Here is a 20,061-nt window from a genome sequence, read left to right as displayed (position 1 = left end):
TAATACTGTAAGTTAATATTTAAACAAAAATTCAATCACCTTAAGAAGAAATACTTCATAATGTACGTAGAATATTTTGTTGATCGCATTAGAAAGGTTTGTTGTGCTGAATAATTTTGTTGAGAATACTTACTTTCATTTTAATTGACGTGTCAAATTTAAAATATCACTCAATTAATATTATACTAACTAAAAAGATATATGCCAACCCCACAAATTATGGGACTTACACTCTTTTCCTATTTTTATAAGTAAATATAATTTATCTTTGCTTGTTATTATTTAATACTCAATTAATTTAATCATATTAAAAGACGGTGACCGATTTCGCCTTTTTTTTATTTTTAGTTATTCTGATCAATTTTTCCTAATTTTTATATTATGTAATAATCCACATTTTTTCTATAATTCACATCTATATAATAAACTTATTTTTTCATTTATCTACATTTCTCTAATCTTTATAATATATGATTATATTTATTTTTCTTAATTTTTCTACTAATTACTAAATAGACATTTTTCAAAGGACCGGGCAGAATAAAGTTTTTATGATAGAAAATTAGAAATTGAATAGCCTACAATTCTGTTTGAAGGTGAGAACTACTTTATGTGATACATTTTCACGTGCTTGACTCTAGTAATACAAGTAGAAGTAGGAATAAAAAAGACATATCGTCATCACTCGTCTAATTTAATTCTTACTCAAAATATCAAATCCTGACCGTTGATTGATCACACTATATGTGTACATGTACTACTACTATAGTGTACTCCATCCGTGTGTGAATTGTGATTGTGATACATACTATTTCATTTTTGTTCGTCTTATCATTATCACTTACGAAGGTTATTTTTGGTAAATACTTTTATTATCGGTTTTTTGCTTTTGAGTTTTAGGTTAGTTAAAAATAAATATTTAAAATTTTTTGATAAATACTACCTCCTATTCATCTAAAATGGAATATTTTTTTTGGGACACTATTTATTTATCACTCTTAAATTACATTTTATTATTAATATATAAGTTAAAATATAGTCATGTGAGATCTTATTTGATTCGTTTTAATGTAAAGATTGTTAATATAAACTTTTTATAATTTTTAATTATACATAACTCGATATATTAAGGATCGAATAAGTGAATTGGATGGTGTGCATAAAGTAAATGTTCCATTTTAGATGAATAGAAAGTAGTAACTTTTAAGCAAGTTAAAAAAAAATGACTTTTAACCACGTTAAAAAATTAACTTCTAAGTCAAAATCAAAGAAAAAATTGATATTAAATAACATTAATTTGCTCCCAATGTACCCTTTTAACTAAAAATAAGTGGCTTAACTGCTTAAACAATTGGACTATCAACTAATATATATAGTTTGTCAAGCTAGTCAACATCTACAACTAACAATAATTGTCAAAAATCACTTATTTTGCTACAATTCTTTTTAATTGAGATAGTTTTCCTCATTCATTTAATTTTCATTCACACATTCATTAATTTTATATTTTAATATATCCACGAAATTTAATATATTATTGAGACATTTATTGAATTTGTCAACCCGTGTGCTTTGGAAATTTCTCTAAATAGGGATAAAGATGAAAAATCAAAATTTGAAATTTCGTATCATTTTACACCATCAATAAACACAATTATCTACAATTTTTCGTTACTCATTAAATGTCTTTATTCTAAATACCAATTTTAAATTAATCATGTTATACAATTAATGAAATAATAAATTCAAAATAAAAAATGTACCTCATAAACTTTTTTTACAAAGTTTACAAATCATAGTGGATATGCATTCCAATTTCCAACGCATTAGGAATATTTTATGCACTATAGTAGAGCACGCAATTTTCGACTATGTAGCAAACGCATTTGAAATGCGTTTTCAACGCGGCAGAAAAAGCCCCTTATTTGTGTTTCCTCACTTTCCACCATGATGTTCGTCAACAAATACTAGTAATTCTATTTGTTTTGATTTAAAATTAAGCCTACTCCAAATTCAAATTTTAATTTTAGAATTTGGGTGTAATTTAAAATTGACTAAAAATTTTAGATTTATCATACCCAAAGTGTTTGGATTGTAATTTTTTTATTAATTGTGTTAGAGTTATTCTTAATGTCAACATATAATTGGGAATATACAAGATCTATACACTTCATAAACTAATAAATTTTTTAATGACTTATAAAGTGTCCACCACCATTTTTAATTCATTGATGTGGATAAACTATTCAAATAATTTTCAAACCCGATGGATTGAGGTTCAGATTTAGTTGGATCTAGTCCATCTTAGATTAAGTTTTTGATTCCACCATGATGTGTTTGTTAACACAGTTGTTGGTTGTTAATTTCTTTTTTTTAATGGTTTTATAAAGACTGAATAAAAGTTTTTTTAAAAAATTATTTTGCCTAGTCAATTATGATTTATTTTATGTTTCTGAAAACAAAAAAGTAGTAAACAAAGATATCTCATAGCTATCCTCAAATCAGAACTTGCATAAATGCTTGGTCGGAACTTACAAATCTGGCTAATGATGATCACCTCAAAATTTTAGATATTCAAATACTTTGAAATTAAAATTAACATTAAAACATAAAGGTTGAAAATTGTAAGTATCTTGTTAGAAGTATAAAATTTTCTGTTTATTTAGGATATTGTAGAGGTTGCAACTTCAACCAATTAGAAACAAAAACGTATTGATGGTATAATAGAGTAGGTTGTATCAGGAAATAAATCATACTCGGACTCCAACATTTATTTTCTCTTTTCTTCCTCTGTTGCCAAAACAAACTACAAGCAACAAAAACTGCATTAGGTTAGTGTTAGCTCTATCAATATTCAATCTGACCTTAGACCATTAACTTACATGTTTTCCCTCACATTCTTGGGTGTTTTGATTGGTTTTCTATGTGTTTTCCTTTATTTCCTCGAATTTACGTCATTTTTGGATGGTGTGTATCTGACTATTTTTTTTCCTTCAAGGTTTTGCCTAATTTTTGAGCTCTGGCGTGCATTAGAATGATGCTCCCTAAATCCGTAGAGACTTTGAAAATCTTGAGAATAAGTTGAGGATAATGAGTATGCCAAAGAAACTCAAGTGACTTGAGAAGAACTTGATAGCACAATGACGAAAAAAAAAAGAATAGCACTATTAGTCGTCTATGTCACATGGGCGCCCATCCCTGTGTCATGAGGGCAAGGCCATCCATCCAAGCTTGACCATTCAACTACTACAGCATCACAGACAATCAAAGTGGCAACAACACAAGCTCGCCCGTGCAACACGGACACCCGTGTGACCGTGTCAATGTCACATGAGCGAACGTCCGAAGTACCCTAGCAAGCTCAAAATTTGGTAATGAAAAAGTCAAAGAATGTCTTACTCGTGACACAAGGGCAAACCACCTGTGCTTCATGTGTAAAATTTGAATTCCTAATTTCTATAACAAAGATATAATAACTTTTGACATTTCACCTGTGTCATGCAGGCAACCCACCCGTGCCACACGGGCGAATTTATTTTACTTAATACTTTAATTTTTAGTGAGGTTTTGTACTTGAATCCTTTGTATAAATGGTTGTCAAGTTTGAAACTTTTTGAAATTACATTTGCCAGTTTTTTTTGGTTTTGATTTGCTTTTGACCTATCTAAATTATCTTTGACTTTAATTGAATTAGATGAATTAGATGGCATGCTAACATTTTGATTTGCTTTTGACCTATCTAAATTACCTTTGACTTTAATTTAACCCAATCACATGTATTTCCATTTTACTAGTTAAGCTTAGTTTATTTGGTGTTTACGAATTGATTGATTGTAAAGACCAAATATTTTCAAATGACCACTAATAGTAATTTCAACCAGTTATTTTGAAATTAGTGAATTTTCTACTTTTGTATTAATTTTTAAGTTATGTCATATTATTTATTCATTATTCTTATTACTTAAGTAAATATTCCACAATTATAACTTGAAAGAATAATAAAATAATAATAAATTTATGATCTATTGGGTTAAATCTTATCGATTCGTAATTGACCATTTGTTCGTTACTATAGGTTGTATATATTAAATGTTTGGGCAGAATTCTAGTAAATATGTTTGAGTGAGGTCAATTTAGAATATGTTGTGAAAGTATATATCTTGCAAATTCGATTTTGTTTTTAAGATTAAATTTGAGTCGAATCATAATAAGTTCATTTTTGAACATTTTTTTTTCTAACAAACGTGTCAAATTTTGACTCAACAGATAATTATCCCGAAACCTAATCAGAATTTAGTGGGTGACTAACCAAAATTTATTTACTTATAATACAAAAATATACAGAGTCAAATTTGACATTAACATGAATTCATCTGAAAATCCTTTTTATTAATTTTGTCAACTTTGTCAGTTTCACGTGAATTTTATCAATTTTGTTAAGTTTTTTTGAAATTTACTAAAAACTCACAGTAATTATAGTTAAATTTTAATACGTTTACTCAATATTTTGCTTTTGACCCACAAATGTATTAGTATATTCTTATAACAAAACATTTTCTATAAAAATTATAAATTGGTTAAATCAATCCGAACCCCAAAGCAAATCCAACACAACCTCATATTCCATATCCAATGGACCATTTTGTCATGTGTATGACACTATAATGTTGTATGTAAATGTAGTAGTACTTCTCAAAGAAGGAAAAATAGCCCTATATTTCCGATCTAAAACCTTCCGCGAATAAAAAATCAATAGAAAAAACAAACACTCGAACAAAGAAAGAATCATAATTCATAACATACACACGCCCTCTTTCCTTCTCTCTACTTTCTCTCTCTTCTTTTGGTTCACTCCAAACGACATTCCATCCTTCTTGCCATAAATTTCTTGTAATTCTTTATTCTACATGCAGATTTTCTCCATCATTTTTGTTATTATACAAGTTTAGTCTATGAATTTCGATTTTCGAAGAACAAATTGGGGACCAAAATTAGGGTTTTTGAAGTTTTGTGATGTCAGTTCTATTCATTTTAGTGAATAAATGCTCATTCCCGGGGATCTAGGGTTTCGCGTTGCTGTTTTCTTCATTTTCGTATTTTTTCCAGCGACTTTTTTCCTTCTCCGCCGAAAATGGCGGCTTGCGGTTGCTAGACAGGAGGAGATCAATCGTTTACTTGTTCAAGCCTCCGAAGAGGCTGCTCGAGCTGAGGTTGAAGCTTCGTTTGGTTATAGCTCTTCAATTTCGATTTCGTCTCTTCGTGTCTGTGCTGTTTGTTTCACCCCTACTGCCAATCGATGTGCTAGATGCAAAGCAGTTAATTACTGGTATGTTTTTTTCTGCGTTTTATTTGCTAATTATGTTTCTTTGATTGGAAAATTTAAGGTCAATTGAGTAAATTTGAGAAATTTTAATTTTGTTTGCGATTGATGTATAATTTTCTTTATTATGAGGCGACAATGAGAATTTTAACGCTTAGCGACTCTTTCTGGTGAAATTGTGGATAATTCTAATTGTAGAGATAGGAGGTTTGGAAAATTAGGTGATTTTGATTGAAGGATGGATTTTAGGTGTTACCGTGTGAAAGTGATCCCGAGTTGAAAGAATCTGATAATTAGTTGTTCAATTACATCAATTGGTAATTGAAATGATTACTCTTTTGTGTAATTTTCAAGTTTTAATCTATAACCTTTTTGAATTGGAGATGGAATCAGCTGAATTTTACCGTTGAAGCTGGTGGTTTTGCTGTGAAATATGGCATTTGTTTCTGTTGACTGAGAAATTAGATTGTCAAAAATTCACTTTTTATTATTTCCCTTGTGTTTGGTAAGCTGTTATACTGTAGCTCAGTTTGACACTGATGGTCAGCTGAAGAGTGGTAATTGTTTGTTGAAGTGTGATTCTGAAGCTAAGCATTTGGGGTAGTGCCGACAAAAGTGAATGATTTAATTGTAGAAGTTATCTGGTTAGGGAAATTAGTGAACTTTAGCCTATTTTACCAAACAGAGAAAGTGATCAGGATATGAAAGATGTTAAGATTTGAATGCTTGACTGTGTTATTTGCAATTGAACTTGTAATTGGCTAGGGAAGAACAATATGAAAGTTGAAATAAACTCCTTTTTCAAGATTTCATTGAAATTGCAGTTGGTGGATGAATCTGATTGTAGAAGCTGGTGTTTTTATTAGTTATCATCCCGTTCCTTTTATCTGTTGTTTTTTTTTGACAGAGATTACAACTTTTATTTTAGATATATTTGTGATTTGAGTATCAGACTAGATCTTGGGTCTCCACCTCTCACCTTTTTGGTAATGTGTGATAGTTTTGGTTAGTTTCACTTATAAATTCTGCAAATGACAAGGCTATTTTAGTGTTTTCATATAATGTGTAAATTTAATCAACCCCTCAAAAACATGTCATATTCTCATTCAATTTAAATTAGAACATATTACAGCTGCAAAAATAGATTTATTAAACCAAAACAGGTCTCATCCCTTGCACACAATCCAAAACAGACAATTAATCCCAAACAAATGTGTTAAACCATCTAAATCTAAGCATCTAAGTCTCTATTGATACTCTCGCCTTCTTTGTTTAACATTCGGTTGGCATCTTTTTGTCAAAAAACCCTTGTCACATTCCATGATTATGAACCAAAAATCACCTCAATCTATTGAGATTAAAGCTTTGGCATTGTCGTTGTTGTACATGGGTTGGGTTTGGAATGGAAGAGGTAAATGATTTGTGGAATCTGGATCTCGTGGCCATTTATTGTATAATGTGTTAGATTTATTTGTTGTATATTCATTTATCCCATTTTTTTTATTATATGTAATGCATGTAAAATCGAACACAATATATGGAGGTTGGTATAAGTTTTTGTTTTGTTTGGAGGCTCCATTGATGATTTCATCTCCACGTTTTCATGTATTAGTGCTGATTCTTTATATCAACAAAACAAAGTGTGAGGAAAAGCTTCTTGAAGTTGTAAGATAGGCATTGCAGAACACTAACAATATCTATTCCTTTTGAAAATTTCAGCTCTGGCAAGTGTCAAATTATTCATTGGAGACAAGGTCACAAGGATGAGTGCCATCCATCAGTGAGTAGTGCTGAGATCCATGAGGGATATGTGGGTGATCCTATTAAGCAACAATGTTTTACTGATGAAAATGTGAATAGTGGATTACTTGGTGAAGAAGTTGGAACTGCACAAGAGAATCTGAATCCCACCCAACCTGTATTCGCCCCATTTGACAACTGTGAGAATGAGAAGACTTCTGTTACTTTTCCTTGTGAAGGAGATGAGCTAGAGCCTCAAGCTGATTTAAATGGAATTTTGGGAGCATCTCAATCACATGCATTTTCTTCAAGTGATGGCATGTGCATTGATGATTCCAGCTCTGATATTGATAGTATACATGATCTTAAATCTGATTTATCTGATTCTTGCTCCACTCCTGATAACCCAGAGACTTCCTCAACTGGTCGGATTGTGGAGCAAACTAAGCCATTGGAGGAAGAAGCTTATTCAAGGGTGGAATCTAATGATGATACGGACACCACTTCTGGTGATTCCAAGGAAGAAGAGCTAAGTAAAGCAGCTGGTTATTCAGCTTTGAACACCAGTCGCTCTGATAAGAACTTATTGAAACCTTCAATAGCCACATCTGGTTTTTGGGAAGGTACTCTTGACTATTGTAAAACTAAACAACACTTGAAAAGCTCTAATGCCAAGCTGGAAGCTGGTGGATTAGAGAATATCGTATCAGATATGCATTGTCAAGGGCTGGAATCATCACCTGACACTCTTCCTGTTATGGCTAGCACAAGTAAGCTTGCTAGAGAGCCTACTTTTACAGAAAAGGATCAGAGAGATCCTAGAAGACATCTTAACTCTACAACCTCGGGCGCTAAGGATCCTGCAAACAGAGTTAGGGTGAGTAATAGTGATGGGTATTTGGTGAAGTCCGGACAAGTTCGAGCTACCGAAGAAACTTTTAAATATAGTTCTCGACCACTGTATGCTTCAGAGAAGGAAAATGATTTGGACCAAGGCTCTAAAGATGTGCTGCGTTCATTGGTTTCAAAGAAAGTTGAATTGTCAGCAAAATCTTATGGTCCATCTGCCATGAAGGATCCTATTGCCCCATCCAGAAAATCCGTTAAATCTAGTAAAGGTGCTGCTGTAGCCACTCAAGTAACCCCAACTGCCACAGTGGGACTAAAAACATCAGTGCTAAAAGTTGTTGAGCAGTTGAGAGCTCCAAAATTGTTGAAACAGGGTGATGATGTAAAAAACACTGAGAAGGTTGGTGCAGTTTTGATTTTGTGTATACTTTTATGTCCTTGCAGCGTTGTTGAGTTTCCTTGTTGATTTTGCAGGCTGTTTTTTCTTATGAGTTGTTTGTTAAGCTTTATCATTGGAACAAGGTGGAGCTGCGACCATGTGGATTAATAAATTGTGGTAACAGGTGAATACATGATAGCTTTTAGCCTTCATCTTTATTCATTGTTATGCACACGAGACTGAAATGACACTAATCACTCTTGCATTGTAGTTTTTATGAGAAATAGATTCAAAATGTATAACTGTTAAAATAATTTATATTTGATTGGTTGCAATGTTAATTTTGGCTGGAAAAGATTGAAAATAAGCATTTGAATCTTCATCAATAGTGCGAGCCGTATGCATGTACTCTGAATATTATACTATTGATAATTCATTACAATTTGCATATAATTGAAGATTGATGATTTTTGGAAGGAGCATGGCAGCATGAAAAATTGCTTATTAATCATTTAATTTTAACAACTGAGCAATATAATTGATGATTCAACCTATAATATGAGTAACTTTCGAGGGGGATTAATTAAAAGTGCTTGTGAAAAAGGTTTAGAAAATTGCAATAGAGATAGGAGTGCCTACAAATTTCTGGCTTCTTTTTTGTTGGGGGAGGGGTGGTTGTTTAAATGAAAATCATTGTTAATTGTAATTACCATATTTCGGCAATTTGTGGTAAAGCTTACTTACAAACCAATTTGGATGAGTAGCTACCATCACTTTAGAGTTTATTTGATCTATTGATGGAGTTTGGATTAGAACTAATGATCTTCGTCTCTTTGGGGAAATTTTATAACTAAGATCTATTCAAGCATAACTTTGAAGTCATATAGTAGCATGGTTGATGGATAGTTAGAAGGGACAGAAGATTAATGTTTGAATATGGAATCTGTGATGGGGTTGGGATGAGATCTGACATGCTATTGGTAAGATGAACTGATGAAGACATGGGCACAAAATGCATTGTTAGAAAGGAATATCATAGTTTGTTGCTGATCAACTAGTTAATATTTGCATATAAATGCATTAGAATTTGTTATTTGGTGCACGCTATGGCATGTTTATGCATCCCTCACTAGTCAGACCCTAGTCTTACACAAACAAATGGTAAGATCTCTGCATAATTATAAATTTCTGATGTTTTACCATATTGGACATAATGGACTTTTAAAACTATGGTTGAGATTGGGAACCCTGAAAGGGAATGGAATGTATATGCTGAATTTATAGAGGGATTTGTGGCTAGTGCTTAGTCATTATTTGGAGAGCGTGTTCTTTTGTAGAGAATGATATACCTATTTCGTGCTGTTGTTCATTAGGAGTAGGGTTGCAGATGAAGATATAGGTTCTTGAATTATGATTGCAATATGGACATCATGAAAGGGTGGGTGCAGAGTGAGAATTAAGTGGAGAAGGGAGTTGGCTGTTTCAACTTGTTGCATTTCAGTGAGCTAGGAGTTGTAGGATATAGAATATGACAGATGAAAGTACAAAGATTTTACATTTGGGATGTTTGTATTAATTCTGATAATTGTTTTTTTTGTAAGTTGCCTAGACACCTAGTTGGCTTCAGGATGTTGTTTTTCATTTATCATTATTTTTTAATATTAATGCAAGAAAGGTCAAGGTTTGTCAATGTAGGTGTGGCCCTAAGACTGCATGCTTCTGGACAAAGACTAATAAATAATATATTTTCTTCTTTTTAAAATTATAATAGTTGGACAATCTGAGCTTTTCTCTATTGCTCTCTTTCCGTTTCTTGTGTGGGCCTTCTTGTAGATCAAAGGTGTCAACCGCGAAACTTTAATTTATAGGATATCGTTGCTCTAATATTTCTTTACAAAGATTAATATTTTGCTATTGGCTAATTTGATCTATTTCTACTTTCCTTGCTTTTTTTTTTTTTGCTTTCTGATTCTAGTTTTTACCCTTGTTCTAGCTGCTATGCCAATGTTATCCTCCAATGCTTAGCATTTACCCCACCGCTTACTGCTTATCTTCTTCAAGGACTTCATTCTAAAGCATGTAAGTTATAACACAACTTCTACTGATTGATTGTTTTCTTAATATTATGTCCATCTTCCTATTTATTGTATTTATATATCATGTGACCCTTTGCTTTGCGGTTATCTGGTTTTTTAATTTGACAGGTGCAAAGAAAGAATGGTGCTTTCTATGCGAGTTTGAAAGGTTGATCTTAAAGGGAAAGGACGGGGGTTCTGCACTTTCTCCAATAGGTATACTATCCCAAATACAGAAAATCGGGAGCCATCTTTCTAGTGGGAGGGAGGAGGATGCACATGAGTTTCTGAGGTTGGATTTATTTCAAGATTCTCTTTTTTTTGTCATGTAGCTTGTTGCTGAATTTAATTTGGATATCATTGGTAGGTATGCTATTGACACGATGCAATCTACATGCCTACAAGAAGTTGGTGGGATTGCTACTGGATCTTTACAGGAAGAAACAAATCTTTTGGGGCTAACTTTTGGAGGTTATCTTCGCTCAAAGGTAGGATAATGTCTTGCTAATTAATCTATGTCTTAAACCAAGATAAAAAAATAAATATCTTAAGCTGGTTTTTTTGGCTGCTACAGATAAAATGTACGAAGTGCCGTGGTAAATCTGAGAAACACGAGAGGATGATGGATCTTACTGTTGAGATAGGGGGAGACATAGAAACTTTGGAAGATGCTTTGCGGAAATTTACAGGAACTGAACCTCTTGACGGAGAAAACAAGTACCATTGTGGCAGGTAAGTTCATGCTATATGCAAGATGTGCTTATGTCATATGTAAAATATCCTTTGTTTAAAAGAATGAACACAATGTTATTTTTATATGGTAAATGCTAATTTTTCAATAGGTTTATGTGCTAGTTTGAATTTAGATGAGGGGTGTTGTGCTTATCGAATGACTGAATTTCCCACTGCACACTTTATAGTTATCTTGTAAAATGGATATGGACTAGCATGTGTTATTTTCTTATTGATATATATATGTTTACGTTCGAAGTATGAAATTAGGTGGTACAAACATGTAAAACAAAATCACTAGTTGAGACTTGAACTTAGCTTGATATGATCCATACACGCCGACCAAATTCAACCTCACCTGAATTAGGGAGACCAAGTTCAACTCTCCAAGTGATCCAATCGGTAGTGTACTATTAAATTATGAAATTATCATCAAAACATCTAATTTATTTTATCTCATATCATGTTCTATTTATATCTAGAAACAGTTCCAAAATTTATAATAGCACAAAGTTTTAAAATGATAAGTTGTGATTAGGTCATTTATAAGTATTACCTTATTCACGATGAAGATATTGAGGTATTTGTTTTGATAAATAATATTTTGTGGCTGAAGATTTATAATTCTTTAGTTTCAGCTATAAAGAACTAAATTAAAGTAGTTTATTAAATCATGTGCACTTTTTATTTATGTGAAGTTGCACATGCTTTTTGTTACTAAAGATCAATCAAAAACATCTTTGTGATTACTAACAAGGTAAGGTTGCGTACATTTGGGCCCTTCAAACCCCGCGTAGGTGGGAGCCATTGTATTGGAGAAACGAAATGTTGCTGAATTCATGTGGGCCAAAGAAAAAGAGAATATGCAAGTAAAGTGGGAATGACGTTGGCGGTTGGCCCAAGGGGAATTGTAATAAATAGTAAACAGTTGGTGGGTCATTACAAAAGATAGTAACGTTAGAGCTAATTTTGGGATGGGAAAAAGGAAAGTGTTGGAATTAAATTGGAATGAAGGGAGTAATTTATAATGAATAACATCATGTTTGTCACTTTATTTTGTATGTCATCATAAAAATAATTTTTTTTATTTGAATAATGAATTAACCTAAACATATCCACCCCACCCCTAATCAGACCTGTGTCTGGATCCTGACCCGAACAGACCTGGAGCCTGAATGACCCATTTTTTAGTTTTGATGTTTTAGGTAATAAAGTTTTTTGTATGCATTCATCCTAAAAAGGGCACAAGGTATAAAAAACTTTTTTGTAATTCTTGTACGTAGACAAAATTTAGGCAAAACTACATCAGGATTCCTTGCTTTTTGACAGGTGCAAGTCTTATGAAAGAGCAAAAAAGAAACTAGACATATCAGAGGCTCCCAATGTCCTTACCATTGCGCTAAAGCGGTTTCAGGTTAGTTAAATATTTCTAAGTAACGATTAGTTTCAAAATAATTTTTTCACATGATTAATCGTTTACTAATTGTTTTAATTGTTATCTATCCAGTCAGGGAAGTTTGGAAAGCTTAATAAGGCAATTGGATTTCCAGAGATTTTAAATTTAGCCCATTATATGAGGAGCGGGAGTGACAAATCACCCATATATAGACTTTATGGGGTGGTGGTTCACTTGGATATTATGAATGCAGCCTTTTCGGGTCATTATGTGTGCTACGTTCGAAACGCACATAATAAGTGGTACAAGATTGATGATAGCATGGTATACACTGTCAAATTTTGCTTATAATTATCTTTGTATTATGTTTACTTTTTGTCGATAAAAAATGAGCATTTCTCCCTTTTTTGCCTCTACCTTGTATCTAGTTTTGTTTGTTTGTTGTTTTTCATCCTTGTCTTTACTCACATTTTTCTCTAGCCTTTAGTTTTTTCAACAGTGTGATACCATATTTGGAATTGTTTTGAGCCATCAGAAATCCTCTTTTTTGATCCTTGTGTAACTCATCCTGTAATTTTACCTTGCATATTAACATATTGTGAAATGACAACCTTCGTAGTTTTGATTGGTGCATCAATTTTGCATAATAATATATTTTATGAAACCATACAGTTTTTATGATTTGGGTTTGATTAGACAAGAGGTTTGTTTTATATATTGATGTGTGTTTGATTGAACAGGTCAAGGCTGTGGAATTGGCTAGTGTACTAAGCAAGGGAGCATATATGCTCTTCTACTCAAGGTATTACTTCTGAAGTATATCAAATATTTAGAGTAGTCTTTCCGTTTGGGGCATGATGTTTAGAGGTTGGGGGTCAGTATTGAAGTTCCTCGATGATTTAATTTTTCAACTTAATAATATGGAAATGAATTCTTTTAGGATGAATGTGAGTAAGCTGCTATCTAAATTTATGGATCCCTGTGCCATGACAATTTTGTTTCGAATGACATTGTCTTGATGTTTTGAAAAGATTAAGTACCTTGACTTTTTATGTAGCAGGATCATGCTGCAGTAGTATCTTATTTGGAAACATGCTTGTTAATTTAGTGTTCATTTCAATAATGTATCTGTTAAATTACTGAGGTAAAATTTCATTATCATGCTGGTAATGAGTTATAATCTATAGAAGTATGTCATAAATGTCTTCAACGTTTTTTTCTGTTTCAAGTGTAGAACTTCAACTACTGTTGCCATTATTGGATTTGTTTTCTTCACAATAATTATCTTATTTGCTAATTGTAATTTATTCAAAAGGGAAATTCCACATGGTAGCATCGACTTTTCATGAAATGCCAGTGGTAGTACTTTTGTAAGATTTTTCCACATGGTAGCATCCAGTTTATGCCTTATCTTACAATCGTAATATTTTCCGTTTAATTTATCATTTTCACATTTCTACCCTTATTAAGTGTGGTTCTTGTCTTTTTATTTTCCCTAAATATTTGAGAGCGTTGAAAATTAAACGGTGAATTAAATGTCAAAATGGTGAATTAAACATTCTAGAGCATAAAAATGGTTTAGAGCAAATTATAAAGACATCTACCAACATTTATATAATAAGGGTAGAAATGCCAAAATGGTGAATTAAACGGAAATTAACAAAAATTTAAAGGAAAATGCTATGGCAGTATCCATGTGGAAAAATCTTAGAAAAGTGCTACCATTGGCATTTTATGGAAGTTCGTTGTTACCATGTAGAATTTCCCTTTATTCAAAAACACTTTTTGGTACCTCATTTAGGTGATCCTTGGCTTTCTTTGCATTAAGCTGAAGTAACATATTATGGCCCTATTCACTTCCATTTTTTGTTTTATTAGACACTTGTTTCTGGAAAAAAAATCAAAATTTCCAAAAACTAAATTAAATTGAAATGCCTGGGGATTTAGAAAAAGAGCGAGAAAGATTGAAAATGACGTGGAGGAAGGATTAGAAAGACTTTAGATTTACATCTTGAGATGGTAGAAAATCAAAAAGAACGGTGAATGAGAATTTATGTGGATGACCACTAGCACTAATTTATTGATTCATGTAGCCGATCTCAATCTTTTGGGATTATGGATTTGGCATTGGTGTTGTTGAGGCCCTTAATCTATTTTATATGGTCTATTTCTTTTTCTTATGCTGTACAAGATGTGGTTCTTATACATGATGAGGATGAATTTGTTCTTAGAAGCGGATATCTTCCTTGAGTTATTGTAGTAATATAATCTGGATTTTTTATTCTGGATTTGTTCTTTGAATTCGCAAACCACCAAATTCACAGTACCTTTTTTAACTTCATATAGAGGTTATTATATGACTAGTTATCTAATTAAAAGCTCATTTCCTCTTTCACGTTATGATTCTAAGATTGTAGCATTTGTTTTGCAGAATCTCTCCACGTGCTCCAAAGTCTATTAGAAGTGCTATGGTTTGTCGTGATTTGTCAAGTAAGGTCAAGGTTGCTGAGGTTGATGCTTCTCGGAGTAGTGCGAAGATTACTAATTCAAGACTGAAAGATCCATCTACGCTCGCCAGTCGGGCTCCAGATAATTTGGCCAGTCCTGGCTATGTTTATCAAAATGGAACAAGCTCGCCCCCTGTACGAAATAATATTCTTGATGTTGACTCGTCTAGTGATAATTCTTCCTTATTTAGCCACTCAGATGAAGTCTCAAGTAGTACTGACAGCAACAGGGAGTCTATTAGTGCAGATGAAATTTCCGAGTATATTTTTGGTTTCAATGCCTTTTTCAGGCAATCTTCAGATTCAGAGACGTCCTCTTCCTCCTCGTGCTCATCTTCTCCTGAATACACGAGGCTTTCACCCCTTTCCAGTTCAGAGAGGTATGCTTCTGCCAATCCGGATGATAATGCTCAACCAGTTCTGACAGAGGTATCTAGACCTGTTGAATCAGGTTCATTTTTGCATTCTAACACTAGTAGCAAGCAAGTAACGAAAAATCTAGTACATATTAGTAGTAGTAGTTGTAGTAAAGAGGCTGAGGCCGAGAAATTAGGATGGGCTAACTCGTTGGGTAATGAAAAATCTGGTTCTGGTGTACATCTGAGACGATCTTGTAGGAAGAAATCAGATTTAAGTAATTCCATTATATAATATTAATTGTTAAGAAGGAATAAATGTTTTTACCGCAAGTTTTCCCTCTTCCCCCAATTATTTTTCTTGATCTTTTTGTGGGGAAAGGGGTCGGAAATATTGTATGTATTAACTTGTTACATTTGTATTTAATGAGAAGGTATAAAGAAATGAAAATTTTTACTTCACCTTTTATCCATCTTTAATTTCTACCATCTTATCAAGGATTTTTTTTTTTAATATAAACTTTTAATAGCTTGCTAAAAAAATGTACTTTTAACAGTTTCTGTTCTTATTTCAACAAAACCATTGTCTCAACTTTTATATTAATTGTAAGTTCAAACCTCCGTTTGCATAGGTAACGTTCTATAATTTCTAGAGAATTGTGGTTTATATATATAATATTAAGTTGTAAATGAGCTGATTAATTTTATTATGTGTATCTGTTACATTTTCATTTGCCGTGGTAGTGAAACACGGTGGCGGATGATTGAGGATGACTATGGTGAGGGCCGAAGTGTAATATAATATTACTAACCACTGCATGCAGTGTCGGATCTTGGCGGAAAGTTAATTACTATTCAGGGACTAAGATTATTATCTATTTTACAAAAAATTAAGGGGTTAAAAATTGAACTCTCAACCTTTATATTGACAATTATACTCATACGACCTGGTTGAGCGGTAATGAGAATGCTTTATAGTTTAAAATTTCATTAAAAGTTCTATATCATAGTAATGAAACTTTGATTAAAAAAAATTTTTTTTGTTACAAATTTCCATTACCATCTAATACCACCTCTTCCGATGATAATGCATATCTCAAATTATACATGCTCTCATAGATTCGAATGAATTTTATGAAGAAAATGAGATGATTAAAGTTAGACAAGCATGACCGTCAAGGTAATCAAGAGATTTTTCAACTAAAATCACACTTGTTTATCATTCCCATTACCACCGTTTATTATCACCTACCAAATGGACCGTTAAAGTCTTAACCACTATACATTTATGTATTTTGAATATTTACAAAATTTTGTTTGAATATAATGACCCAAAAAATTTGGAGAAGGGCTTTATCGGCTAACTTTAACATCCGCCAGTGGCTATTCGTAGTAGCTTCACTAATTAAAAGTATTTTATGTTATGAATTTATTGTGGAGAATTAATAACCACAAAATATTTTATTTTCCCGTTATTGATTTTCTAAGTTAGATTAGATATAAATGAAAATTTTGATCCTATGAAACAAGATTAGATATAAATGAAAATGTTGGGCAGGGATGGCTACAACTAGTTTCCTTTTTTTGTTTGAAGTAGTGTCCAGTTGAATGGAATGAATGTGGAGATAATATTAGAATGCATGTATCCATCTGGGCAGATGTTGGTCTAAATATTTTAGCCCTTAGAAGAGATTAGTATAAAACTTATGCAAAACAATAAGTTTGTTGTAATGAAATTATATATAAATATAAATTTTAAAGAAAAATATAATCATATAGTATGTTTTTAAAATAAAAAGATTTCTAATAAAATATCATAATTGATATAAATTGTTTATTATAACATAATGATTGCATGATTAAATATATAAGTATATATTGACTAAATATATATTACTGAAATATAATTATTTTTGTAAAATTGACGATTTTTGTTAATTTTCTGTCTAGAAATTGATATATTTGAAAAAATTATTGTCCATATAATTCTATAATTCACTTAATCTTGATGCTTTTTGGAATATTTATATGGTTTAACCTTTGAGAATTGTCTTCTATTAATTCACCAACAACTTTGATAATGTCTCTTACTTTTGATTCTCATTGCACTCAAAGACCTCACAAGCTAACATTGGTTGTTTAATTTTCTCTCACTCTTTAATTTTTCTCATTTCCAAAAGTCTTTATTTTCCAAATCCCACAAGTTGACTTTATCACATATATTCATTTGGTTCAAATGTAGTCACATTTGAACATCTTTTTTATCTACCTATGCAATTTAAGATATGTTCTAAGATTTTTTTATAATCAAATTTTACAATTTATATTTAATTTTGCGCTTATAATAAATTCGTTTTATAATGTAATTAATTCTAAAATGTAATTAAATATTTTAATATTAAGTATTTTATAATTTTTTTAATCATTCGTAAAAAATGTAAAAGTTTCATTTAAAAATAATAAAATAGTATCTTTATAATTTTTAGTCCCCTCTAGTTTTTAGAGCAAGCATCCTATGATGAAAGCCGAAAGGTCTTTTCATAATACCGTTGGCGAAAACAACTGTAGAAAATTCAGTATGAGACTTAGAAGGCAAAGGGGTCCACTTTACCAATTGAGAGTTGAAGTAAAATTACTAAAACCATTGAATTTCCACACAAAAGGTCAGCCCTCATCCCATGACAAGTGTCCCCACCCACGACCCATGACCCATGACCCATGACCCATGACCCAACCCAAGTTGGTAGGGAATATATAACCCTTTCTCTTTGGGTTTTGGTAGTTATGATTGCTTATAATAAGTCCTACCCATACCTCATTTCTCATACCTTCCTCACCCCATCCATGTATATTGATGTATCTTCCCACATTTTTTCTAGACACTAACATAATTCTTTGCTTTCTAGTGTTCTTTGTGGGCCTTCCATGTCTACTCTTACATCTTCGCTAACTTTGAGTTTCTTGAAATCATTACTCATTACCCCTACACCCAAAAGATTTTGGGTGAAATTTAGTTGAAATGGAAATTAAATTAGAGACTAAGATTTTTAAAAAATAAATGGATGATAAGATCGTATAAAATAAGTGGTTCAGATGGATTAAATTTTTGAATGACGTTAAAAGAAAGAAAATGAGATTATTGCTAAAAAAAATAGTGTAAAATAAATGAGACAAACTAAAATAAAAAGTAGTGAAAACTAAAAAGAATGAGAAAATATATGGTATGCAATTGATTTTTATCATCCTATCCATTAACACTTCTTCGTTTCATTGAGAAAGCTATTTTTAACTTTTAAATATGAGTGCAATTGAGCGGTTTGGATTTTGGTTGCACACAAAGCGTTACAAAATTTCAAAATGGTGTTGGACTGTTGAGCTCGTTCGATCATTATTCATGCTCAGTCGGGTTGCTAAATTTGATTGTTTTTCGCAATATACTTTTTTTTTGACCAATGTACATGTTATTTGAAAAATATGTAACTTGTGATAATTTTTGAATACTTGGAAGTTATGCTTCATACCCTATCTATAAATAGAGATCATGATGATCGATCATTTATAATCACATGAAAATTTAATCCGATCATATTTTTCTCTTAAATTTTATATGTGATGTCTTAATTTTTGTTTCAAACTTTTTGTTTTAGCGTTTCTTATTTCTCATTAGATCTTAAATTTTTTATTATTTTATAATATCCTTTCTAGCTAGAGATATTAATGCACTACCAAAAAAATCATAAAATTATGAGTTTGGTGACGGCCTCCAAATCTTCTCTCAAATTTTCAAAATTTTATTTATTTATTTTTGAAAAAATTAGTGATACTTGGCTATGGCCCCAAGCCGTTAGGCAACAGAGTGACGATCTAGGGCCGTAGTTAGACCATCACCATTTTATTTTTTTATTAACTTGTTTTAAAAATTTTGTTTAAATAAATATATTTTTTTAAATAGCGACGTACTAGGCTCGTAGCTAGGTCGCAGCCATCTTTGGTGTGGTCATCAGTCCGTCATCATTTTTGGTGTGGTTGCCAAGCCGTAGCTAGTCCGACGCAGAATTCAAACATTGTCAATGAAGATAGCCTGTTTCTCCATTCAGAACTTCATTTCAAATTTCTCCTATCTCATTTCACATTTCTTAACACCTATCCTTCTTTCGGATTTCTCAAAACTTTTTCTCATTTTGAATTTTTCAAGAACAAATTCTTGCTAATAATAATGCAAAAATAGTTCAAATTTTTTTATTTAAATTTTTATTATTTATATCAAATAATTTAAATATAACATAAATTTTATCAATATTACAGTTTGATAGATGTCAAAATTAATGAAATACAACAGTTAATAGTAAATTAATAAATAAATTCATAATTAATAATATTGAGATTAATATATATATAATACTACTACTACTACTACTAATAATAATAATAATAATAATAATAATAATAATAATAATAATAATAATAATAATTAATATGTTATATGAGAATAAATAATATTAATATTTATTATAAAAATAATTATTAAATTAACAACAAATATATGCATTTTTTTGAAATTGGCAAGGGGCTAGTGATAAATCGTCGCTAATTTTTTAAAATTTTATTTGAAATTTGAGGAAAAATGGCGACGCAATGGATCATTGGTTGGGTAATCTGTTTTGGCGATGCGCTAGTATCGCATTTTAATTTAGTGTCCACTTAAAT

At 31.5% G+C, this 20,061-nt stretch overlaps 1 protein-coding gene across 1 annotated transcript; it reads left to right on the top strand.

Moving 5' to 3' along the window:
• Positions 1-4,664: 4,664 nt before the first annotated feature.
• On the top strand, positions 4,665-15,816 carry LOC130809829 (ubiquitin carboxyl-terminal hydrolase 17). The gene is made up of 11 exons (XM_057675661.1): positions 4,665-5,326; positions 7,040-8,309; positions 8,384-8,472; positions 10,282-10,367; positions 10,493-10,655; positions 10,731-10,851; positions 10,938-11,095; positions 12,425-12,509; positions 12,603-12,815; positions 13,232-13,293; positions 14,923-15,816. The coding sequence occupies exons 1-11, from the start codon at positions 5,043-5,045 to the stop codon at positions 15,647-15,649; spliced, it is 3,258 nt and encodes a 1,085-aa protein (XP_057531644.1). The 5' UTR covers positions 4,665-5,042; the 3' UTR covers positions 15,650-15,816.
• Positions 15,817-20,061: the final 4,245 nt, after the last annotated feature.

Source organism: Amaranthus tricolor, chromosome 4 (assembly GCF_026212465.1).
Source record: "Amaranthus tricolor cultivar Red isolate AtriRed21 chromosome 4, ASM2621246v1, whole genome shotgun sequence".
NCBI lineage: Eukaryota > Viridiplantae > Streptophyta > Magnoliopsida > Caryophyllales > Amaranthaceae > Amaranthus > Amaranthus tricolor.
The sequence above is the reverse complement of the archived record's forward strand: the minus strand, read 5'-3'. Positions and strand labels throughout refer to the sequence as shown.